Source organism: Channa argus, chromosome 1 (genome assembly GCF_033026475.1).
Source record: "Channa argus isolate prfri chromosome 1, Channa argus male v1.0, whole genome shotgun sequence".
NCBI lineage: Eukaryota > Metazoa > Chordata > Actinopteri > Anabantiformes > Channidae > Channa > Channa argus.
The window spans coordinates 38,486,431-38,513,681 of NC_090197.1; the positions used below are offsets into that span (position 1 = coordinate 38,486,431).

At 39.1% G+C, this 27,251-nt stretch overlaps 1 protein-coding gene across 1 annotated transcript in view; it reads right to left on the reverse strand.

The window, feature by feature from the left end:
• The window catches only part of pcsk2 (proprotein convertase subtilisin/kexin type 2), a 29,211-nt gene extending 14,270 nt beyond the window's left edge, over positions 1-14,941 (reverse strand). The window contains exons 1-6 of the mRNA XM_067518832.1: positions 14,442-14,941; positions 12,336-12,440; positions 8,201-8,314; positions 7,632-7,740; positions 6,920-6,957; positions 352-428 (exon numbers count right to left, since the gene is read on the reverse strand). Coding sequence (XP_067374933.1) covers positions 352-428; positions 6,920-6,957; positions 7,632-7,740; positions 8,201-8,314; positions 12,336-12,440; positions 14,442-14,624 — 626 coding nt within the window. The 5' untranslated portion in view covers positions 14,625-14,941. The remainder of the gene's footprint in view (positions 1-351; positions 429-6,919; positions 6,958-7,631; positions 7,741-8,200; positions 8,315-12,335; positions 12,441-14,441) is intronic.
• Positions 14,942-27,251: the final 12,310 nt, after the last annotated feature.

The window sequence follows — 27,251 nt, forward strand, 5'->3', positions numbered from 1 at the left end:
GGCAGTGGATCACCCAGTGGGACGAGGAGATTAGGAGGCAGATATGCCTTATCAGACAGCAGGTCATCACTGTGAACACTGTGGCCCTGAGAGGAGACTAGACTTGTGCTAGGCCCCCTTTTTCTACCTTATCTCCTCCGAGTGAGCCAGTAAAAATAGACATTATGTTTTCTATTTGTTGGGTTGGACAACAGCTCTGTTTATACTCCACCATTATGTCTTAATGGAACTATGTGGAGAGAAAATCAATAGAGGAGCATTGCCTGACTCCAGGGAGAGAACACACATGTGCACACAAAGGCACATAGAGTATCTGTATATATAAACAGGAGTTGGCTGGGTGAGCTTTACCTGTTGAACCAGTCGTCTGTGTAGCGTGGAAATGGGAAGGGGTCATTGCTGCTGAAGTCATAGCTGGCATCAGCATTCTGAAAGGACCAAATGGATGCATTAACAACAACAAAAAACAAAAGCAGCACTGAGGCTGAAAACAAAAGGAGAAAGGCCAGAGAGGATCACTTCATAGTGAACTGTGATGTGAGGAGAGCCATTGCTGTCATGTGGATGCACCAGGTGGAGTAGATTTTTTTTTTTTACTACACGTCTTGCTAGTGTAAAATATATATTGTTTATTAGCTGAATGAAGCTACACATACCACAATTAAATGAATTTTTATTACACTGGGGGAAATGGGCTTACTCACATCTCAATGAAGGCGTTACAGACTGAGCGTCCTCATTAAGAGAAGGAGGTATATGGTGTGTGCACCTGTGTTGTGAGGAGTGAATGTGGCGTGTGGAGAAGCATGTCAGCAGCTCTCAATGGCAGTCAGTGAAGTGCATGCTTCTAATGGTAAAAGTTACGGGAGTCAAGCCATGAAGTGTTTACTTAGCTCAGGGCAGAGCATATTGATAATAGGCTGTGTGTGGTGTCTAATGACAAAGGAGGAATAAAGCTCCTATTAGTGCAACTATCTTTCGAAGTGACAGATAAGTGACCAGATTAAAGCCTCTCGTATATCTGTACTGTAAAAGATGTAACAGCAGCTGATTGTAGTTTACCACAAAGACAAGATACAGGGAAACGCTTAGCCTAGCTCTGTCAAAGAAATCTGAATCTTCCTATAGCATGTGAATTTCATTTGTTAACTTCATACTACATCAATGCAAAAACATACATCCCCTTTCAAAATGAGCTAATATTTTCCATGAAATGGTAAAATGTCTCACTTTCAACATCTGATATGTTGTTATTGTAATGTTTTAATGTAAATCATTGCATTCTGTTTTTATTTACATTTTCACATCATCTCAACCTTTTTTGAATTGGGGTTGTAAAAAAAAAAAAATGTAGAGTTACAGTTAACTGCCAGATCAATTCTGGGATATTTCTGTTAAAACAACTGTTTAGATGTCAGTCTGCAAATTTTAGAGAGTCTTTTATAATCCCCTCTTTAAAAGATGCTTACCACCAGCTGGAGAAACAGCTGGGGAGGTGCCCCTGTTTCAAGTATTTCTGTTAAGCTAAGCTAACCAGCTGCTAGCTGTAGCTTCATATTTACCGCACAGACAAAAGAGTAATATCAACCCTCGTATGACTCAGTGAGACTGTACAGTGCATCCAGACAGTATAACCAGCGCTTAACTTTTTCCACATTTTTTTATGTTACAACCTTATTTCAAAATGGATTAAATTCATTATTTTCCTCAAACTTCTACAAACAATATCCCATAATGGCAATGTGAAAGAAGTTTCAATTAATAATAATCAAGTCTTCAAGTCTTTTTGAGTATGATGCTACAAGCTTGGCTCACTTATTTTTGGGGCAGTTTCTCCCATTCTTCTTTGCAGTACCTCTCAAGCTCCATTAGGTTGGATGGGGAGAGTCAGTGCACAGCCATTTTCAGATCTCTCCAGAGATGTTAAATACTCAAGGACTCAACTCAGGGACATTCACCCATAGCCACTCCTTTGTCATCTTGGTTGTGTGTGCTTTGGGTCATTGTCCTGTTGAAAGATGAACCTTCGCCACAGTCTGAGGTCCAGAGTGCTCTGGAACAGATTTTCATCAGGGAGGTCTCTGTACATAGCTGCATTCATCTTCCCCTCAGTCCTGACTAGTCTCCCAGTTCCTGTCGCTAAAAAGTTGGTGAGCAGTGCCTGGTTTCCTCCAGATATGACACTTGGCATTCTGGGCCAAAGAATTCAATCTTTGTTTCATCAAACCAGAGAGTTTTGTTTCTCTTCTTAAGAGCAGGTTCTTGATCATCTCCCTGACTAAGGCCCTTCTCCCTCGAATGCTCAGTTTGGCCGGCTGGTCCATTCTAGGAAGGTTCCTGGTGGATTCAAACTTCTTCCATTTATGGTTGATGCAGGCCACTGTGCTCATTGGGACCTTCAATGGTGCAGAAATGGTTCTGTACCCTTCCCCAGATCTGTGCCTCGATACAATCCTGTCTCAGAGGTCTACAGACAATTCCTTGGACTTCATGGCGTGGTTTGTGCTTTGATGTGGACTGTTAACTGTAGCACCTTATATAGACAGATGCATGCTTTTCCAAACAGGTGGACACAGTTGGACCCCAATTCAGTTGTAAAAACATCTCAAGGATCATCAGTCGAAACAGGATGCACCAGAGCTCAATTTTGAGTGTCATGGCAAAGGTCGAAAATACATGTTATTTTTTTCACGTGTCATTTTTTTTATTTTTAATAAATTTGAGATTTCAACCAAACGTCTTTCACATTGTCATAAGGGGTATTGCTTACAGAATTTTGAGGAAAATAATGAATTTGTTCCATTCATTAAAACAATTTCACTACAAGCTCCACTCAGTAACTTTTCAGTGGTCTTACCCATTTTTACTAGGAATCTGCTGGGGTACGATGATATGATGTTTGAGAGTCTCCCAGAATAACAAGATTCAGTTCAATGGCACTCTAATATAACCATTAACATTAAAACATCTCTACCACTGTTTCAACAATAACTAAAAAGCATTCATAATGGTTGTATTTCATGATTGTATTAGTTTTAGTTGTATATTTAATAAACTGGCAACTGAGTTTATGCACACTGATTTAAACACCTTAATACAAACCTTAACTACAAATCTTCTCTCCTTGGGGATACTGGCATAATGTGTGCTCACAGTGGGGATTTCAAGCTGGGAAAATAATGGCCAAATTGCTGCCATCATTTAATTCCACATGGCCAAAAGTAATAGAGTCAGAATGAACAGCAGTGGAAAGGCAGGAGAAATAAGGTGCAGAAACACATCTGCTAGGAAGGCATTTAGAGAGTCAACATAATTATCACAATGTCTGCACTACACTAAGATATACCAGACATCCTTGGGAGATCCTCAAGTATGCTATAAGCTCTCCTCTATCGTCACTCATTTCTTTAGGAGCGTCATCTATTTTATTCGGTGTAGCCCGTGGCAGGTGTTGTGTGGGGTCATGAGTATGGAGAAGCCACACCGGCGTTCATTAGTCATATACCCGAACACATCAGATCAATCTTGTGCGCTGGTTCCACGCTGGGGCCTAACAGCTCTGCTGGCTGGCATTTAGATAAGATGATTCAGAGATGACAGAGAAAAAGCAAAATGGCAAAAGTTTACTGACCCAATGGAGAAACACTGTAATTAGTACAGTTAACATAGGTAACCGGAGGTAAGTAGCAACTAGGGGGCAATGATGAGGTTGCCGTGTAGAGAGACCTCTGCGACTGTCATTTGTGATAATTAGATGTCATAATAAAAACAATAAATGCCATGTGTTTACTACCTCTCTCCTTCTTCTATTTGAGAGACATAGATGTCAAAGAAACAACTGTATGAAAAACTATTTTAACAGGCAGCCACTGAAGTTGGTTCGTCTAATTGTAAGAAATGGCTTAAAATCATTCAAAGCTGAGCATTTGTGAAGACAGATAACAATGTTCAGAGTTTTTTTTTTCATTAAATGAAGTAAAAAGGGCCCGGTAACAAATGACATACAGTAGGGGCATGTCCGTGAATCACTTGCTGCTTCTTCTTAAACTTGGTCTTCTTGTATCAATCAAATTCTGCTCTTTCTCTGGTGTCCTGTGAGCAACCAGGGTCATAATAATGAATTCTGCCCAACCTCAGTCACCTCACCTTTTCCTGGCAACCCCCATCTGTTCACCGTTCCTCAGAGCAAATTGTACTTGAAAGAACAATGACTCAATGCTGTTACAGTGAAAGCCAGTAGGCACTTTTCCTAGATTCAGATATAGCAAAATTAGACCATAGAAGGTTGAGGTTGATGTGATCGACTTGACAGTAGATGATAAAGTATAATTAAAACCAAAGAAGAAATATTTAGGTACATTAAAGTACAGTTGTTAAGTACACTTTTTCAGATTTATACTTGTATGTCTATTTATTTCTATTTTATAGTTCTCCTCTACAACACTTCAGAGGTAACTGTACTCCACTAGATATATTTGTCAGCTGGAAAGATTTATTTTTCACATTAAAGTAAAATGTAGCAAACGTAAGCAAAACAAAATTAAGCTGTATTTGTATTTTTTTTAGTACTGGTAGTTTTACATATCTGTATCTGTATGCGCCTTCCACCACTGAAAAGGCAAATGTTTTTTAAGTCCATTGTGAATCTGGTCACTGCCCTAAATGTGTTAGTTGTGTTCTATTGTTACTGAAGATGAAGATGAAGCACAGACAAAAGATCCTTATGTATCGCTCTCAGTGTCATTCATCATCCTAGCATGGCTGATTTTATTAGCCCATTGGGTGCTGATAACCTAATCTATAATCTTGGAGAGCTGATGTAGAATTTCTATGTAATGTGACCTTGCTTGAAAGTTCTTCGCGAGATGCTTTAAAGTATGGTAAAAGACATTATAACAAAAGTTCCTAGCCAAATCTGAAGATATAGTCATAGAGTGTCATGAGCCCCCAATTATATACATCACCTAAAATCTCTTTAGGGTAATTTTACAGACATTCTTGTGTTTTCTCACTTTAACTTCCTTTCTCCATCTCTCATACAAATTTAAACAAAGCAACATATTAGATGAATTTCATGGTAATATGACATCATAACACGTTGTCATGGTAACTTCCCTAGGTGTACAGTGGGAGAGTAACACTTGCAACAGGCATATTTCTCAAAAGGGACATAAAACTCAATAACACACCTCCACAATTCTCTTTGAGAAAGAAAAGAAAAAGGTCATCCAGTGATCGATTCCGCCATTACTCAGAAAACCTTCAAATACTGTGAGTAGCCAAACACAATACAAGGCATTGATTAGGTGCTGGCAAGCAAGCAACGAAGACAAAAAGGGTAACTGCCCGCACGCACACACACACACACACACACACAGACACTTCAGGAATTAGGTCAAACTCAACATCATAATTGCCTTTTTTTATATGTGGCATTCCCGCTGCCATCATCTGATATGAAATACTGTGATAAGGGCAGGAAATAAGCAAAACAGTACATCTACATTGATACTACTTATAAGTATACTAATAGATTGTATGTCTATCTATCTATGTATGTATTTATGTATTTATTTATTCAAGTCTCATTTAAAGTGCTATATCTACTGGCATTTGCAGGTAAATATCCTGTAAAATGTACCTGCTGAATTAGAAATTCTACATCTCAGGATACAAACAATCATACAAATTAATTCACCGTGTTAAAATGTATCTTATGAGCTGTTACAGCGTGATTATCGGACCAAATGGGAAATCTTGAAAAATAAGAGCCACATAATAGAACGGCATTTAGTTGTCCACAGCGGAAACACATAAACCTTCACAACCAAAATTTCAATTCAAATCTAAATGAGAAGTGTGATGATCCCAAATGCTACATCTTGTTCTGTTTTTGATATTTTTAATTTAAAATTTTATTTAGCTTATAGTGGTAGATTTTTGTTGGTCTGTGAAACACCATGGCAGCATTACTTATACCCAGTGTTTCACCCCCTCTCACGTGCACTCTAACTCACACAAATCCACACTTTAGATCTATGCACAGCGTGATCCATCAGTCCAGTGGAGCATGCTCCTGCATCACCCCAGCCGAGGCTGACTGTTATTTTTGGGCCAAGGCTCATCTCTGTTCACAGGCAGGAATCATACAAACGCAGGAAAACATGGCGGTAAAAACAGATTTGTGTACACAGAAAACACACACACACACACACACTTACATGAGACACTTTTAAGAGAAACACAACGTGTGCACATGGTTTTAGGATAAAGAGCCAGACAGAGAGAGCACTGTTGCAATATCCCCTTTATAACCTCCCCACTACTAAATGTTAAAAATAAAGTGAGATAATAGAGATACACAGATGTTCTTTCTAAATAATTCTTGTTGGGGCCAACAAAGTATCTTGACTCACTCTCACTACACCTCAGTATCTCTGAAAAAAGGTTTGTATCGTGTATCCTTGGATGCATCAACAGCACAATGCAGTCACACTGATGCCACTACAAACTTTATAGTCAATTCAAGCTAAAGCTTCTGCGTTTCCTTGTTCCATTTAGCAATCCCTCTTGTCCTTTAAGGTTTTATCAGTATTCTGGAGATAGAGCATCACATTATGCAGCGCCAACTACCCTGGCATTATCTCTGCTTGTGACAGATCGGCCTGCCATTGTGCCTGCCACAGTGCAGTGTGCATTAACATTAAACAGCTTGGCTGGCCGTCTGCCTGTCTCTGCGTCCTCCAGGAATACAAGGAGACTCGGCAGCCATGAAGGCAGCACCGAAAGCACCTGTCACTGCCAATGGCACACCACACGAAGCCTGTGAAATCCACCACCTGAACCCCTGCTTCACTTATTAACAACACTTCAAAGAAATGAAGGGAAGTATGAAATTAAATAACACTGAGGTACTCACATAATTTGATGCCAGATCTGGATGTAGATAGTCAATGCCTGAAATGGGATTTCGACATTAATCAGTGATGATCTTTGCTCATGACCTCAAGTGTCTTAATGCTATTCCACCACAGTTTTATATTTATTCACTTTTGTCCTAATAACACTGTGTTATCTATAAATGAACAAATTCTCTGAGAAACAATTAAAAAAGCGCAGAAAAAATCAATTGATAAATAAATTGATAGAAGAGGAATCAATGCCACATCAGGCTTTGTGTGGTTTGGCTACAGTTTATCATCAAGTGGCATTAAGATAAAGTGAAACATGCTGTATTGTGCTGTTATTTATTTTACATATACTTTACTATACTTAAACTTTCTATTGCAATATTTAGTTAGTGCATTCTCATCTACAATCTCATTTAATGTTCAACTACATTGCCAGTAACTTGGCACCAGTCACTGCTGTGAACATTGTATAATTTTGAAATAAAAATATCAAATATAAATATAATATATGTTATATTTTCAATATGTTTTTAGTGAGCATCCCTAAACAGAGAATAAATCAATGTGAATCAGCACACTTTCAACATAGCATTGGTCACCATACAGATGCTGGAAAGCAAACATTTTTGTTAGTTTTTATTGTGTAGGTAATTGAAACATGGCTATATACAGATGTAACTGACTGCATTCAGAGAGCGCTCTATAACACTTTATACTCACCATCGTCCATAATTGCAATGGTAACTCCTTTGCCTGTGTAGCCAAGTTGCCAAGCTTCAGCCACATTAAGATCCAGCCCAGGGGTCCCATCTGCCTGGCCTGTGTTTATCTAATCATTCAGACAATATGGAGAACATCCATGACTCATGGCACCCAGGTGAGCCACGCTTAATAAGCTAGTCAACATGGGGGATGTGCGTACATGCAAAGGGGAGGCTATGGATAAGAACTACTGGGAACGGGAGAGGAAGAGAGGAAGGGGAAGGAAATGTCAATGATACGCCACATTCATCTGACATTTATCAGATGAATGACGGCGAGCTAGCTGTGGCACAGTAAAAGTCACACTTGCCAGTTTGGGTGAACAAAACGGGAGGAAACTAAGCGGCATGAATGCAGTGATGAGATGGCATGGACAGAACTGGCCAGGCTAATTGAAGAATGAATAACAACGTGGATTCTGAAGGTAGTGGGGAATATGCTTGGCCTCCGAGTAATTAAGGTGGAAGAATGTGGGTTGGTGCTAAAGGTCAGGCGTCATGCAGACAGCTGCTTGGCTGATTACTCACCAGATACCACTGTTTGGTGAACAGCGGGTCACTCATGTTGACTTCTATATCATTTATATTTCTGTATCCTCGTTTCTGACGACTAAAGCCCTCTTGCGCAAAGATCTTCTTCACCTGAGGAGGAGGGCAAGATAAATACCAGGTCATGGTCAGCTTAAACTCAAAAATAATCTTACAAAACCCTTTTTTAAAAAAAGATCATAATAAAACAAAGGTGCACATCTGTATCTGTGAAGAAACATAATAACATAATGACACCAAGACAGGATTTTAGATTTATGACGGGTGCTGCTGTTGTGCAGAGCAAATCAGCAAATTCAGCTGTGCTCTACTGTAACATGAAGGTAGAACCTTGTGTAAATCAAAGGGGCTATTCTTTTCCTCCTAATCAGAGGGACTGCAGCTGCAGCCAAAGCTTCCAAACTCACGTGCCACAGAAGAAACTGAGCTTATTTTCACCCTCTCGGTACATTTTCAACAAAGACCCACACCAGTTACACTCACAAATGCGCTTGTGTTTCTTTGAATCATCACAGACACTTGGTGGACGAACAGCTGTGTTTTAGATTGCAGATGATTACTGAAAGCAGTAACAATACCTTTACCAAGGATGAGAAGATAGCAGAGGACAGAGCACATACAGTAAATAATAGGGAGAAATGCTTAAAATAAAACTAGGGGCCTGATTAGTCCAGAGATGTCATCATAATGTATATGTATTATCACTTCTGCTACATTTAGAAATCACACAGTATTTCACTTCCTTCATCTCTGTGAGCAGTTTTGATGACAACAGTCCACAATCATCAGTTCAGCCTTTCTAGTGTGAAAATACATCAACTTCTCTGTGGGTTTGAGTAATTTCATTAAATAACCACTTTTATACATTCAGAAAAGCAGAAGAGTTTAAGCAGCGGTAAAGGAAAGACAAGTCATTTAATCTGAGAGAGCCTGGCAATAGCTAAAGCAAGGCTGAAATGAAACTCTCAATTTGAAATGTATTAGCAGCAATCTGCTTATCACTAAAGTCTCAAAGTTCAGTCCTTTTTCTGTCTCTTTAAGTGTGCGTTGGTGTACTAGAAAGCCTGAAAAGAGGACATTCCTTGCAAAATAGTTGACACTACAAATAAAGTGTCTAATTGAATAAAATCCCTTAGATTATATTTTTATACCTAAATCACTGATGATTAAAAAAACCCTGAAATGTCTTTTTTACAGTTTCAAAGCTACATTTTTAAAATGGATTCCTGTAGCTAAATGTCTCATGCGTGTTTACCCAGCCATTGTCCAATGTGTTTACCACTACTGATAAGAGAGCAGAGCAGCACTTAAGATAGCCTTTTAAAATCGCCAAAGCCTATTCATCCAGCTCCTTCTTTTATGGCATACTCTAAGCAATCAGGGAGCCAACACATGCTGTAAATCCACCCGAGAGTAAGTCCTTTAAATCACAATTCAGCCCTAAAAGCAATCGCTATACATATTTGCATGTGTATATCTTGGGAGATTTTAAAATGGTTTGGAATTGGCCTCATGTTGCATTTGTTGTCAAAATTTAATTTCCATTCAGAGGAAAACTGCCAGCACTTTCTACATTATCTCTGCATTTTCCTCCCTTCTCTCCATCCATCATCAATTTATTCCATCACTTGGTAGGAGAGCTGGTATTTCCCTTGAGACAGCATGTCATACTGCCCACTCACAACATCAAACAGTGCCCATGCACCGCCATCACTCTCCGCCTTTGCCCACTGCTTGCTCACAATTCACAACGCTTCAGTTCTCTTCAAATCAAAGAGCTGTGCTGCCTCATTCCTTTCTCCTCGTCCTCATTTCTCCCCTGGCTTTCCCAGGTGTGTGTCTTCCAGGGTTAAGATGCTGCTCATTCACAAAGATTTATTCACTTTACTATTTCCATCTCTGTTTGTTCAATCCCACATCCTATAGTATGTTATAGTGTTTATTTCATGTAAAAACTATGGGAGGAAGCAACCCTGGCTGGACAGACGGACAGGATAGAGACACAAATATGCGGATGAATAGATATCTCATTTAAAATTGTTGTGGAACCAATTACAAGAGAGAACAAAGACAAGTAAACATGGAGAATTAAGCAGAGGAAATAGACAAGAAGAGAGTGAGCAAGTCAAAAGTGGGTCAATATGTTCCACTAGTGAATCCAACAAAAAACAAGGCTCTTGGGATCTGAGAAATCCATCCAGTACACACTACAGTACATTCAGTGCAGATTTCCCATTGGGCACAATTTTATGTATGTTAAAATAGTGTGGAACGACTTTTTTGACTTCATTTAACAGACGGAACACAGCACCAAACTCTATTTAGGGTTTACGCACAGATTTTTCTTGTTAAATCCTCCAATGCAACAAATTAGTTGTTTTTCCTTTATTTTTCTTCTTTTTGTAGAACTACAGAAGAACAAATAGGCAAGTCCATCATACTACCTTGAAAGATGGAAGGAAAATGCATTAGGCTGACAACTAGGCATTAATAAATCAGACTAGCTGTCTTCATCCATCCTAGAGATGCTCTGAAATCAATAACTGCAGCGTTGCATATGAGCATGTCAAGCATCTGATTCAAACCCAGTATCTGGAACGTAGACCTGCCCGTGTCCATGCTGTCTCATGCACATTTGCTGTATTAGCTCGGTGGACTGGTTTGCATTTATTTTCATTAGCACCTCTCACAACTGCAATTAGAGATGATGGTTGATTGTCTGCTGCTGGACCTCCACTTTCACCGCCAACAGTGGACAGAGCTTAGCACACACGGCTCAGCATGCAGCGAGCCTGTTTTACCTGGATTTGATGCTGCAGAGTTTTGCATTTTATAGGAAGAACTTAAATAATATGACAATTTGTCAGTTAATAGAACATACATCTATTTTCATAGTCAGTTAATGATTGAAGCCATTTTTTTCAATAAATGTCTCGCTTCCAGATCCCAGATGTTTTCAGAGTTTGTTGCTTTTTCCTGTATTACACTAAATGTTATGGGGTTTTTGACTCATGACCAAATTTAGACAAAAACATTTTTAATTTATTGAGAAAATACGGATTATCTGATGAGAAAACAAAACCATAGTTGCCTTATAATGAAGATAAATACAGATGAAGAAACAAAAATTGTTGTTCACGCATCGGGTGAAGCATTGGGGTAATGCCCGATTAGAAAAATGTTTGAGCTTGTGATTAATGTTCTGGTATGTGTCATGTTCATTTAAATGTTGTAACATGTGCCTTTCAGAAGAATATTCAGAGAAACCAAATCTCATTGTAAAATCTAATTTATTACCTAAAGGAGCAATTTAGTAAGTGATTTAGACTCGGATAATAAATTAGTAGCATTCCACTGAGTTTTCTCTAGCATGTCTGCATTGTGGTATAGAACCTAAATCTATCTTAGTAACGATGATCAACAACCACTGATGGTTAGTCATTTCTTCTTTCTTGCATTTCGCTACAACTCACATCGAGATTCACATGCAATAATAATGTTTCAGACATTTTTCTTACAAGGAAGCTCCAAACATTACATTTTGAATTGCTCAGTTAGGGGAAGTAAAGCATCATTTTATGACAACAAATACAGTATTGTTACTTAAAGCCCAGACACTAAGGAACGGTGCTCCTGACAACACACATATGCTAGAAACTGCTCACAATACAGAAAGTGCTCACACTGTTTCCATTCTATATCCTGAATAGAGTGTGCATCATCAGCCTGATAAAGCAATAGTCAGTGTTCTTTAAAGCATACTGGTAGATAGTTGCCTATAGTCCCAGATCATTTTGGTGACCTCGGAACAAAATAACACAAAATTATTAAGACTATCAAAGCCTCATCTAGGTGTGGAGCCCACAGTCCAAATAGATTTCCATCTTGCCTGGAGCTTTAGTGTGGACTAAATAAGGAACATAGTGTACCAGTTTCTTTCTGCAGGATGCATCCAACTTTCCAACTGAAAAGCCCCGATTTCCCACTGCACTTTTCCTGGACACTATCTTCAAAACAACCATGACCATGCAAAGTAAAGGGTAAGTCATGCTACTGTAGGCACAAACTGTACATGGGGGAAAAACACAGTGTGCATCTCTGTGGGTATGCTTACCCTGTGGTCTTTCTGGAGCTGCTGTCTGCTGTGGGCGCTGCGTTTGCTCCGCCTTTTTGAAGTTTCCTGAGGATACAAGTGAAAGAGTCCCTCTCCAAAGGAAAGCTGGGTGACAAAGAAAAATGCAACAGAAGAAGATTGATCGGGACCAGAAATAGAAGGATCTGAGATGAAAAGAAACAGGGGGGCTTCAATAAGTGTTTGAATGGCAAATCAAAACACAATAGATAAATGGAGGAGAAGAACAGCGGGTCATCCTCCAGGTGGGAACAAGGGCACTGATTCCCTGGCTTTCACGGAGTGTCTATTTTAAGGTACTGGAAAAGAGCCCTGGAATCAACCATAATAAATCACAAGGGCAGGAAAATGAGATGCATCATCCAGAGCTTTTCCTATGACACTGTGCACAGATTAAAGAGCCCCTTATGCTTTACTAACTACCAGGGCATAGGTCAATCCTCAAAATAAATGCTTTTAGATGTGCCCGTCAGATCTAATGTGAAAATGAAATGAGGATAATTCTTATCGTCCACTAGTCATTAATTATACGGTTGTTGCTAAAAAAATAAATGAAAGTCCATGTCTATGATACATTATTACATTTTAACTGAATGGACTGGAGACTGATTTGATCTGTCTCCCTCTCTGTCTTACCTTACTTGCTGGTGTTCACATTTGTATGTGTGACCAGGTTCTGTGTCCCAAGCTAGTTAATTAGGCAACAATAGAAGATAATTCAGACACAGACATTGTTTAATGATGCATATCCCATCAAGACAAATATAGCTGCTGATTACATAACCTGGGAGGCAGCGGATGGGGGGGTGATCTAGTGCCTACAAGAAAAGGAACTAGCAATCACTGAACTGCTGATGTTGAACGACCACTACATTACATCATGATATATATATATATATATTGTGCGTGTGGTATGTGTGTGTGTGTGGGGGGGGGTTCCTTTTGGCTTATCATGTGAGCTCAGGGTTACCACAACGCATGTTAATTTTGGCACAGTTTTTATGCTGGATGCCCTTCCTGACGCAACCCTCCCCAATTTCTACTAGGCTTGGGACCAGCTCTGTGCGGCTGGGGATGGGCTGTTGGGGGTTCTCAGTGTCTTGCGTATGTGTGTGTAGGTTAAAAAAAGAAAGAGAGCAAATCCTGATTCAGAGCAGCGCAGACTCCCTGATGTTCACTGCTACGCCTCACTGGCTAAGGCTCCAGCCAATTTCACCTACACGTTTATTTTTGACATGTGACAAGGTGCACACACTGTCAGGAAATTATAACCAGTGGTCTGCCATAAATGGCCTGTTACATCTCTAGACACGTTGTTGTGCCTGCTCTGCATTTGTCAGGTTTTTAATAACACGTTTGCGGGGAAGACCATGCATGTCACGATGTGTGTGGGATATATGTAAATGCAAATGTCATGTAGCAATGGATCACATGATATCCTTCATTATATGAAGGATTTTATTAAACAAGGTACAAAAAAGTAAGTTTACCAAAAATAAACATCAGCCTCCTTCTCCTCTAATGGAATTTAGAAGAGAAACATAAAATAATGAGATCCATCAAATTCCCTAGATTGCATCACACTGCAACTTGATGTTGTGAGTGAAAGCCTTGCTGATGTAATAGTTTGTTTGTTTGTTTGGTCTTGCGTCCTACCCCTAAGCTTTGAGTATTTTTGCCTTGTTGAACATTAAAATTAGATGTGTTTCATAAATAATTATGAATTTGTCTTGTGCACAGGTGAATCCCAAAGGGGCCATAAGCCAATGGGCAACCTGCTAAGCCCGTATTTTAGTGGAAATGACATCATTACATCAATTAAGAGAAAGTGTAATGAACTTAAAGAAGAAAACCTTGAGAAGCCTCTCAGTATTTCTTTTCTAGGGAGATTTATGTTGCTACATTTAGCAACGTTGGACAGAAAGGTTGCCAAACATGTTTATGTGGTTTACAACTGAAAGTGAATATTTTTGATATGCAATCATAAACCAGTTGGTAATGTTTGGTCTCCTCCAGACAGGCAAAAAAAAAAAAAAAAAAAGATTATATTGACAGTAATGCATGAGAATTTTATCCGAGCATCCCTACCTTTCGGGCACTCTGGAACCCATGTTGTGCTGCAAGTTGGTGCGCTTCATCCTGTGCGTCCTCTTGCAACTGAACCAGAAGATGGTCCGTTAAGACTCCTTCTGCAGCCCGCGTCGTAAGCAGCAGCGCGTTCAGCAGCACTATAAATCCCACGGCTATCCCATGTCGGGGAGATCCACACATCGTGTCTGGTTTGTGTCAATCCGCCTGTCTGCCCGTCGGAGTGAGATCAGTGTGCGGGATGCTCCTCGCTAGTGATGGGAAGAGGAGGAGGAGGAGGAAGAGGAGGAAGAGTAGGAGGATGTAAAGGGGTCGAGTCAAAGCTTTTGCGGACGCATCTCCTCGTTAGCAGCTGATGAGACCACTGGAAGTTGTATTTCACCGAGGGGTAGTCGCTCCTATTGTGTGGTTCGATAGTGGAGGTTGTGTGCTGTGGACCAAACCTGCATCCTCAGCTTTCTATCTCTCCTCCTCCTCCTCTCATCTGTAATTTATTTACCTTCCTCGCTCGGGTACTTTCTGCGCGTGACGTTGTACCAATGGGCTCCGGCGGGTGTGTCCCGTTGCTTCTTCCCCCGGATGAGCCCGGGGACCCTTATCAGCACCTTCGGGTAGGATTCTTATTGATTAGTATCTAAATCCAAACAGTGTCCCAAACACGTGCCACTTAGAGTTTATGGAAATCAATTTTATATTTAGATTTGTATATGTTTCATTTTCAATAGGCCTTTATTAGTCAGCCTACAGCTTTTTCTTAACATTTGACATACAGGCATATGGACTGTGACCACCATGACCCCTTTTGTGTAGTGGAATGTAAGAACAGGCTCATTGAAGTATAATTGGTCATTTGGATGTGAACAGCAGGGTTTTTACAAAGAACCCTGCCAAAGTGCTGCTCTTATGAAAGCTGCTCATTAAAGAACTCCAGCTTCCCTGCTGCTGTACGGTGCACGAAGGAGACAGGGGACAGATGTAGAAGTGATATCTATGTATGAGGAAGAAGTGAGCAAGAGGGAGAAATGTGTTCCTATGAGTGTGATGCTACTAATTTTCTTTATAGAGACAGGGAGCAGTGAAAAGGACCATGTGTGCTACAGCTGCACAGCTAGCAGTCATTACTACTGGGGTCTTTCATTTCACCTATAAGAGCTTGATAGCGGTCACTTAATGTGACAGGTTATTGCCCTGGCTTAAGTAAAGATAAAGTTGCCTCCTGAGCCCCCTTTTTTTTAGTGGCTCATTTAGGAAACAGTCGGTTTTCCAATTAACAGGACTCTGTAGGTGTTGTTGGGTATAAATATGTGAAGTGAGTGCCACAGGAGTTTCTGATTTTAAATAACACTGCTCTTTGTGTTAAAATAAAATTCACTTTGTCTATAAAATAGTTGGACCGTGTCATTGTGTATTGGTGTAGAACAAGAAGTAAATAAAGAAAAAGGAATTAATGGTCCTATAGTCTCATAGTCTGATTATTTTGGTATTGCATAGATCGATAGATTGCATAGACAGCTTCAAGCTGTCCGGTTTATTATTGTACTTGTTAATAAATAATATTAATAAGTGATTGGAAAAAAATACGAAAAGCGTTATAACATATCTATATATACATTTTGTGAGCCATGTTTTGAATTTAAATTCTTTGTTTTTGTAAAGTTAGTATTCACCTTTTTTTTAAAAAGGAATCTATACTGTCACATCCAAGGGTTACTATTGCATCATATTATCAGCAAGGTGTGGAGTTCAATAATGAATCAAATATAGGTGAATTTTCTACAAGTGGATCCACTTTACTAATCACTGTTTCCATGCTATCTGCAGAACTCCTGCCACACTGTTGTCATTATGCAGGCCAGAGATTTACGGTTTTGCCTGGGCATGCCAGCATCCTTCCCTTCTCCGTTACTTTACATTCAGCTAGTCTTCACTGCTGGGCCCTATAGTCTCGTACTGCATCCTTTTCTACAGTATACATCTGAAAAAAAAAAAAAAACTGTAAAGAAAAACTACAGCATCGTGTGGTTTTTACACACAGTGAGTGGTTTTCTGACAAATCACTTACAAGGTATGCCTATAATTTTATTACAAAAGCAGGTTCACCTAATAAGACAAGGTGGAAATCATGTCACTCAACTGTGGAGTACACAATCAAGTGAGTACTGTATATTATTGCATGCTTACAATAATAATATGGTGGATAAGTTATAACTGAAGTATATCCACTTGGGGCTAATTCAGGATTCCGGTGATAATGGACCCTCTTTTACAGCTTAAAAAAAGAATTTAACATCGTTTTAATATGTTAATAGTCCAGAAAATTTCATAATTTTGTTGAAATTGCTTTATTTCGAACTTTTTTATGAATCTGCTACATTCAGTGTCTCACTTACACAATTTATCACCAATAAACAACCAATTTATAGCTTCATATTAGCCAGGTTGGAATGAAATGTTTTCTTTGTAAATGTTTTGGTGTACAATTGTCACAGTTAAGTTATTACAGCTGATGTTTTTATTCAACACATCTGTCACATGCTAAGGTGTACAAAGACCCTACTTGATTTTTGAATAAATTGACTATATAAATTGACACATCACTCTTTTTTCAGGTTGTAGAGATTATAGCTGTTGAACGTAGTTCTAGAGCAAATGCAAAAATAACTTTAATATAATTTATTTACAACCTTTTGGTGTTAGCAGTCGTTTTCACTATACTGCCCAAATCCACAATTGTCTTTTCTTGAGTTTTAGGATAACTGTGGAGTACACAATCAAGTGAGTACTGTATATTATTGCATGCTTACAATAATAATATGGTGGATAAGTTATAACTGAAGTATATCCACTTGGGGCTAATTCAGGATTCCGGTGATAATGGACCCTCTTTTACAGCTTAAAAAAAGAATTTAACATCGTTTTAATATGTTAATAGTCCAGAAAATTTCATAATTTTGTTGAAATTGCTTTATTTCGAACTTTTTTATGAATCTGCTACATTCAGTGTCTCACTTACACAATTTATCACCAATAAACAACCAATTTATAGCTTCATATTAGCCAGGTTGGAATGAAATGTTTTCTTTGTAAATGTTTTGGTGTACAATTGTCACAGTTAAGTTATTACAGCTGATGTTTTTATTCAACACATCTGTCACATGCTAAGGTGTACAAAGACCCTACTTGATTTTTGAATAAATTGACTATATAAATTGACACATCACTCTTTTTTCAGGTTGTAGAGATTATAGCTGTTGAACGTAGTTCTAGAGCAAATGCAAAAATAACTTTAATATAATTTATTTACAACCTTTTGGTGTTAGCAGTCGTTTTCACTATACTGCCCAAATCCACAATTGTCTTTTCTTGAGTTTTAGGATAACTGTTAATGGAATAACTCTCCTTTTTATAAAGGACACTTGCTCAGGCTTTTCCAGTAAGTGTTTGATAAACATGATTATATTTTATTTGCTATGCATAACTCCATTAATACAGTATACACTGCATGTTTTTTTGTGTTAGCGCTACTTTATAATTTACATTTACATATACATTTAGTCATTTACCAGATGCTTTTATCCAAAGCGACTTACAAGTGAGGTACAAGGCAAGCAAAAATCTACGTCAAGGAGAAAACATCAAAGCAAACCTATCAGAAGTGTTTCGGTTTCATGAGATGCAAGTGCAAGAAAAAGCAGAAAGGATTTTTTTTTTTTTAAATAATAGATTTAAGTGCATAGGAAGGTGCGAAAGAGGTCTGTTTTCGGCAGTTTTTTGAATATAAGGAGTGACATTGCTGGGCCTGCAGTATTTGGTAGCTCATTCCACCATCGTGGGATCACTGAGGTGAAGAGTTTTGCTTGGTGTCATTTGTGCAGTGCTGGGACCACCAGATGTTGTTTGTTGGCAGAGCACAGTGGACGGGAGGGATTGTAGACATGTATGAGCAAGTTGAGCTAAGCAGGAACTGTTGAGGTGATCCCCCTGTAGGGAAGAGACAGAGTTGTGAACCTGATGGCAGCTACAGGAAGGTAGTGTAGAGATCTGAAGAGTGGTGTGACATGAGTCCTTTTTGGGTGATTAAAAATGAGGCATGCTGCCACATTTTGGATCATCTGCAAGGGTTTGATACCGGGAACCCCATTAACAGGGCATTGCGGTAATCAAGATGACATATGAACAGCACCTGCACAAAAGAGTTGGGTTGTGTATTCCGTAAGGTAGGGTCTTATCTTTTTAATGTTGTAGAGGGCAAATCTGCATGTCCTAGAGACTGAAGACATGTGGTCAGTAAATCCTAGTTGCTTAGTAAAGCTTCCGATAATTAAGACTGAAGCCAGGCTAGAGCTGATACAGAGATGCCCTAGCCAGTGAGGATCTGATAGTTTGCACTGTCAAAGACTGCAGATGTGTCCAGTAGGATGAAGACAGAAGACTGACTTGCGGTGTTTGGAGCCTGAAGACATTCCATGACCATCAGCAGTGCCGTTTTCATGGAGTGACCACCTTTGAAGCCAGACTAGTCGACATCAAGAAGGTTGTTATGGGAAACAAAGTTGGAGAGTTGATTGAAGGCCAGAAATGGAAGAAAAGAGACGGCTCTGTAAATCTCCACAAGGGAGAGGTCAAAAGAAGGCTTCTTAAGCAGTGGGGTATTCTGGGCCTGTTTAAAAGATGTCAGAAAAGTGCCTTTTGTGAGAGATGTGTTGATTTGTCTAATAGTTGTCATTAGTGTGGATACAACTGCTTGAAGGAGATCGGAAGGGATCAGATCCAGAGAGCAGCTTGTCGGATTGTTAGAGGGGAGGAGGGTGGATACGTCTTCCTCAGTCAGAGCTGAAAATGAGGAGAGCGATGCAGTGTTGGAAGAAGTTAGCAGGATGTCATAAACCGGAGGATACAACTGTAAGCTGATGGCTGCCTCTTTATTAGTAAAGAAGCAGACAAAGTCGTTGGCAATGAGAGAGGTATATGGAGGAGGTTGAGGTGAGCAGATGAGTCGTTTGAAAGTGGACAACAGCTTTCTGGTGTCCGTGGTGTTAGTGAGGTTGTCCTGGTAGTATTCAGTCTTTGCAATAGCGACACTGTGAGAAAAAGGCACAACTAGACCCTGATACTCAGCAAGAGCAGATGGAGTCTTGGATTTGCTCCAATTACTCTCGGCACTCCTGAGCATAGTGACTTGCTCACTTGCAGAAACATTCACTTTTATTTGATTATCAGACGATATTTGATCATACCAAGCTGCATTTGGAGTTTTTTCAGTGTCTGCAGTGATATTACAGCACATGTTCACTCGAACACAAAATGTGTAGTTTGGATTTTATATGGGAGAGTATTATACATTTGAAGAAAGACTGGAACATGATGTACCCTTTCAACTGTCTACGTAAGAAGGAAAAAAAGAAGAAATTAGCAAAAGGCACAGTAAATGTGTGTTCTGCTAATTTTTCCTAATGATGTGGAGAACTATTTTCTATCATTACGATTATCTTTGGAAGGTTCCACAGCACTATTCTCTGTAATAGTGTGTTGTGCTTTGGTGACTTCATCTGAAACAGAACAGTCTAAAAGGCTTTTAGCTTGTCCCTTCAGGGGTCGCCACAGTGGAATGTGTTCCACACGTACATTTGGCATGAGTTTTTTACTCCGGATTCTCTTCCTACCTCAACCCTTCCATTTCATCTAGGCTCAGGACTAGCACCAAGGCAGCCCTTGGTAGCTGGGCAGGGTCACATCTGGTGGGGGGTGGAATTCAATCCTGCGGCCTCCTAGGCCCCCTCTGAAACTGTCTAATGGTCATTATATTTTCTTATGGCTATAGTGTACTTACTGTTGTGGGAAATGATTTGTTTGTGTGTGACTTTAATAAATTGAGTACAGTAAATGTTATTTCATACTGTATAAGCAGGCGACCTCTACACAATGTTGATGCAACAACATAAATGGAGTTGTTAATATGCATGAATGTGTATCTGCAGCATTTTTGGAGGAGGAGCTGAAAAACATGGATCTTTAATTTTTCATACTGGCCTGAGGCTGGAGTGGATTCAGGCTGCCTTTCAATGTGTTTCTGCTATGAGTTTCAACGAGAGCAGCAGGAGAGATTAGACCAACAGCTACAAGCTGGTACTCAGCAGATAATCAAGCATGGACACACACATACTAAAACACACTGATCGCCAAACCATGACAAAGCCTCTGCAGCCCCCTGCCACCAACCTTTCAGCCACACTGCAATTTTTGTTAGCTCTCACAGGCAACAGTGGTGATATTTCACCCTTGCACTTTGTGTGTGTGTGTGTGTATATATATATATATATATATATATAGGTCTTATAGGTGTTCTCATTTAGATGCTGATGCATGTAGATGCATTTACATTGAGTGAGTGAGAAAAAAAGTGTCAACTTTCTTGGGAAACCTTAGATAAAGCAAACCGTGAGCCTGTTAACATATTGCAGTTTCCTTCTCTATTAGTGTCACGGGAATTAAGAGCAGTACAGAATGAGACTGATAAAAAGACAATAGCAAGTGACCTTTTTTATCCCTCCCTGTAGTTAAGCTGTCATTTCAGAGGCAGCTCTGTACTCTACTGCTCCGTCACTGCCAGCCAGAGTTGTAGGGCAGCATGTCTTTGAGTCAGTGGGGGGACTGTGGGTACTAGCCACACTGATTGCAGTGCGGATAGTGTCAGGAGCCACATTTCTGACGCTTTATGTCGCTCTCTCACTCTGTCTCTTCCTCTATGACTCTCTGCTCCACTGTCTCTATATCGTACAAAGCTACTGCCTGCCTCTGCCTGTTCTCTGAGATAAGATGCCGGCCTCGACAAGTCGACGGATATCAAACCCACAGACAACAGTGGTCTTCGTAATAGCAGAGAATGAAAAGTGATGGCACATTATTACTCCACTGTCTCTTTTTTTTAGACTATTCAGTTTAGCTTTAACTGTGCTTTTCTAGACATAAGCGCTGGTAGTAAAATCATCATTGGTTAATTCATAGATTTCAGGTCAGAAAAACCAATATATGATCAATATAGACTCCAAAAGTGACATATATCAAATGTAAGGTTTCTTCCGTGCGCACAGGACATCTTGAACTTGATATTCAATAATGTACCTATGAAGCTGCCATAATGGGCCATTTTGTAGGTAGACTTGAATTGCAGCTGCTCTGCAAGTAGATTGGACTGTGTTGCACAGATCTATCACATCCATCAGGCCAGCTGGAGAGGCAGATAGTAGAGAGCAAAGGGACAACATAAGGTCATGTTAGACTTGATGTGCTGTGAGGCGTGGCAGACAGCAAAGACGGCTCAGGTGGAAACAGCAACTCAATTTGTCACGGACCACACAATTCAGCAAGGAAGAAAATTAAACTGAACACACTACTCTCCTCCCTCATTCATTCCTATCTTTTATATGAGTCTGTACAATTTCCCTTTCTTAAATCAGTATAATTTAACGCTTCCTCTCCCCTCCATCTCCTAAAAGTGTGGCTATGTTGCCACGTAACTGCTGTTTACATTCCCCCTGCAGGTCTGATTCTGACATTTGACATTACCTTGACTAGCAGCTTTTATTTGTGAGGTCCAGCACTATGCTGCTGCAATGTTTTGATTTTTTTCTCTGTAGGGTGCTAACTAACCTGGATGCTACTGATATTTCTGCCTGTGAACCTGCTTAGCCTTGAGCTAGCCTTGAGCAAAATATAATTTGAAAAGTACTGTAATATGTCATAGCCACATGGTCTATTCATGAAGTAAACATGCACTGCAGGGTTTGGTGCAGTGAGTCATATACTTGACATGCTGGTACACCTTGACATAAAATGTTTGTAAATGGGGTAAAAAGCTGTTTTCTATAATGTATCATAAAATAAACATGTTTACTAGAGGTAAAATCTTCACACATGTCACAATTTAGTTGCAGTGGCAGTGTTACCTTTTAAATTGATAAGTTGCTTTTGCATAGAGTTGTCTATTCTGCAGCAAATACAGAGCTAAAGTTATATTTATTCAGTCTTTCTATACCCAGTGAATGTAAGGCTAATGTTTTTTTTGTGTGTGTGTCTGTGTGTGTGTGTCCAATAACTCCTGAAGGAGTAGCTGCTACATGCTGTAATGTCTAGTCACAAGCTGTTTAGTAAATGTTCAGTGGCCAGTTACAAACTATACCTGACTGAATGTCTGTGTCTGCAGAGTTTATGGATTTTTCTGGTGGAAACTGCTATAGGATCAGAGAATGGAAACAAAAGTTCAATGCAGAAAAAAGAAATTATGGGTTAAAAGATTCTAGATAAGCTCCTCTCGGGATGGTTTAATATCACCGATTGCTAATCAAAAAAACATTTATATGAACCATATAAGAATCTTATGGGGCCTATAGTGTATTTGAAAGTTAACACTTCTTTCAGCCTTAAACATTTTTAAATGAAATTTTCTGCATTTGCCAAGTATTGTGCTATCAGTATGTATGTCTGTATGTTTTTTTTTACCATATTTGTAACAATTTTGTATTATTTGCAATATTCAGTAGCATGGATGATCTATGGATTATTAACTTTTATACCGAGACGGGGTAACCACAAGGCAAAAAGTGCATTACTCTGGTAAAATTTACATGTAAGTATGATTTATGGCTATGATTTATTGGTTTATCTTCATATGCTCTGAAAAACTGTAAACAAACATTTCACCAATGACAATGTTTCACCAGCTGCGTTTTGTTTTATTCACCAACTGAAGATAAACTACACAATTGTTTTTCTTTTTATAATTTTAAAACATTTCTCCTCTCTACCCAGTTCCTTCTATAAATCCCCATACAAATGAAAGTCGCTGGGCTCATGCCAGAGCTCAAGCTCAATATGGAGAAAAAATGTGTTATATTATTAATGGTCTCTGGAGCAACAGTCTGCCATCACAGCCTTTAGCAGTGCAGTTGTTGCACAATTTCCCTCACAAACAGGAATGGAGGTGCAGCAAGAGCAATGGTACCACCTGCTTTGTTATTCAGAGCATATTTCGAATTTAAATTTAGTTTAATTGGAAAAGAAAAACAACTGTGCAGGCAAAGATTATGCATAATCACAATAATTATTTCCCTCTGTGTATTACTTGTTTTGAGGTGAATATTCTGTGCTGCAAATAAATGCACCACCTAGGAGGGAATAAAAGAACATGCAAATTAACATCAGAGATGAATCATGTTCATAGAAAGAAAGGGAGCATGAAAAATACAGTCTGGTTTGATTAATTAGAAAACTCATTTGACTTCTTTCATAATCCAGCAGAGACATTTTTGTGTTCAGATGATGTACTTTGTGCTCTGTGACACTGCAATTACTGGGACATCTAAACCTCATCCGCATTATTTCTCTGTCTGGACATACAGTAACAATATCATCTTTCAAGTTTTGGGCTGCTTTGCTGTTGTCCAAACAGTGATAGCACCGCCCTGCATTATTTTTGGTTGCTCTAACTGTAGGATTGTGGATACAAAAAGTGTTCTATATAGTGGAATGGGGGCCTGCTGGAATCATGTTTAGCACAGAGTTCTAAATAGATTTTGCCAGCAGCTAAAGCACAATAGGAAGATTTGTCAAAAGCACACATTCACAGTAAGTTTGTGAATAAGCAATTCTCATCTCTGGAGCAAGCATCCATACCCAGCATGTTTTCCAAAATTACTTTGACTTCAATGGTTTAATAGCTATTACAAGTGTATCATGCAGAGCACTCCTCAACATGCCAGAATCACACCTCAGACAAATTTACTGCCGATAATTTTCATTGGACACAATGAAAAACATTACCTCAAAGGTAATTTTTTTGGACCTAGGCCTCAGCCATTCGCTGCCAACTTTTCCATTTCCTTTCATACACTCAAAGTCATTAGTGAAGTCAGCCACCTTCAATCTGATGTCTGAGCAATTATCAGCTTCACTCAGGCTGTGATGTTTGCTGATGCAGTGTTTAAAATTGCATGCCAGTTTAGAGAGTCTGATGAGACAACCTGACCTTTGAGGCACAACAACAGGAAAAAGAAAACATAATGTAACGAAGGTCACTGTCACAAATCCAGTTCAACTCCGTGTCCTCACTGTGGACAAACATTTGCAAAGGAAAAAAACTGCTTAACTGACAAATTGTACTTTTAACAAGAGACTAATGTGCATTAACATTAGAAAACATCTGGTTAAACTAATATATGCATCCATAAAATTTAAAATCTCAATTTTTATTTATTTATTTAGTCAAAATTTAAATTTCAACATAGTAAATTGCATCATGACTGAACAACTTAAATGGCAAAATAAACAAGTTGGAAAAGGATGGTAAAACATTCAGCATCAGCTCATCAGCTTCAGAAATGTGCTTGTTTTGCTAAGGGGCTAATTGCTAATGTGTCTGTGACTATAGAGAAAGGGAACAGGCCAAGTGACCTTGGCAGGACATGATGACAATGGAACTGTATCATGCAAACAGAATAAACAGCACATACAGCAGTCTCTGTGTGTGGGCTCTGATGCTCTTTCCATTTTAAAAGGACATTAGGACTAATGGTAATGGTATCTCAGAGGTTTCCAAGCCTCTTTCCAGTACTGCCCTATATGCTGGCAGTCAAAGAACATAGTCCATTAAGAAAGCAAACAATGATTATTTTTCATAGGAAACAAAAGGCACTGGGTAAACAAGGCTGCATAGTATTTACTAGTACTCAAAGTTAATTACACTATGTTATTCTTAAACACAACCAGATAGGCAGGAAGGAATGAATGAAAGATGTGACTTCTAAAGAAAGGGGTGATAAGGTGTACACATTTCCAGGAATCTAGACACCAAGTCATTAACACAACCACTTGACATTTAGACATCAGTTACCATATGTTAGGAGTGATGCAGAGGAAACAAAAAAAAAAAGCATCTATGTGCAGGTGCATGTGGATGAGCATATTTTTCCATGTCGTTTAACTCATTATTTTCTTTTGTGCGTGTGAACGGTGCACAAATAAGCTATGGGAGGAAATCTCATGGAAACACACGAGTTTGACACCTTTTATCAGACTCTTAACACAGATGTGCGAACCTGCAACGTTTGATCTAGACTGGGATTACTGATGGCCACAGTTTCTTCATGGTTCAGTAACTGCACCTAGTTAAGCAATAAGCCTGCCATTCTGCCTACTGGCTGTGAAGTCAGCACTGTTAATTAGCTGTTCTGTCCTGTTCTGATTAATTTATTCAGTGTAGCCTCATTTATTTAATAGAGCCAAAGTAATTCATTTGCATTTAGTTTAATTGTTTTCACTCCACAACTTTACCAACTGTGGCCATGTTAGATATTATAAAAGCCTTTCACTTCATTATAACCTGTCAACTGTGCAGTAGATGAGGTGCAATGCTTCCTTCAACGCCTTTTTTACAGATCCATCATGCCATTGTAAAAACAGGCTGCGAGCAAAGAGTGTAAATAAACTCTGCACTGGACGCTCCAGGAGGGTCAATAAAACTACAAGATGAAATGCGTTTAGAGATCCTCAATGAGAATCTTATTGTTCATTCTACCCCTGTGATTTGCGAGGATACCCCAGCCAATCAATACAAGGACCATTAGGCTTAACAAACCTGGTTAGTCTATAAACTGCCCACAGGCTCTGAAAAGCAACATGTACTCTAGGACTGTCTACCTGTGATGGCTCAGAGTCAGGTGGTTTGTACAGAGCAGGATCTAATTTTATTCTGACTCATTTATCATTTAATACCAAGGACATTTGCAGTTGCAACTTAATATACAAGCAATGATGCAGATAACCCCAAACCACATGCAGTAACACGTCCAATGCATATGTGTGCATGTCCTATACCATGCTGTGATTTGACATTTAGCAAATGTGGCAAAACGCGCACGTTGAAACAATTGTCAGTCTTGACAATGTCTGGCAACAAGCTTTTGGTGGCTGCAAGTCTGAGATGCAGAACTTTAAGCAAACAGGAGGACATCCAACATTAACAATGAGAACTGTAATGTAAATTATAACTTCTGATCTAAACTTATTCAAGTACTAATTATTAAAAAATATTTATTCAACTATGAATTATTCTATTAAAATTTCTGTATAAATATTGTATAAATAGTATAAGAATTACATAAAAGTAATGAGTCAGTTAAGGCTAATGCTCCACTTGTTGTGCCTTACAACACCTATACTGTACATAGTTTCTTTTTAATTAAGCCACACTGCTGTATGATTGTGCTACCAAAAAAGTATTTAAAAAAAAGATAAAAACATACTACAGAAAGAAATCTGCACCTGCAATAAGCAGTATGGTTTTGAAAGATCAGGAAAGGTGACAAATATAGCACAACACAAATGCTCCTACTGCAAAACTCCACACCAGAACATTCTAGTATGTTCACACACGCATACCGTGTGAGCAGAAACACACTGAGAACTCGTGAACTGCACAATTTTGTTTCACCACTTAATTGCCTTATTTAGCCCAACTCCTTTTGTAATGGGTAATTGGTTGTCATGACAAACACTCGGTCTATTCATAGCTCAGAGGCTTGTGCAGCCCCCCCACCACCCGCAAAAACATTTGAAGACAGGCAGTACAAGATTTCTGATGGAAGCTTTGCACAACTCTAATAGATAGGAACAGATAAAATGATAGCCTGTTATTTTTCTTCTCGGCAAACAATCTGTCACGGAGACTCCTTGTGACAAAATGGACCCCACCTTTTGATTAGATACAAGGAAACCCTCATTCAGTATGACAAATAGCATATTTTCATGTTGATA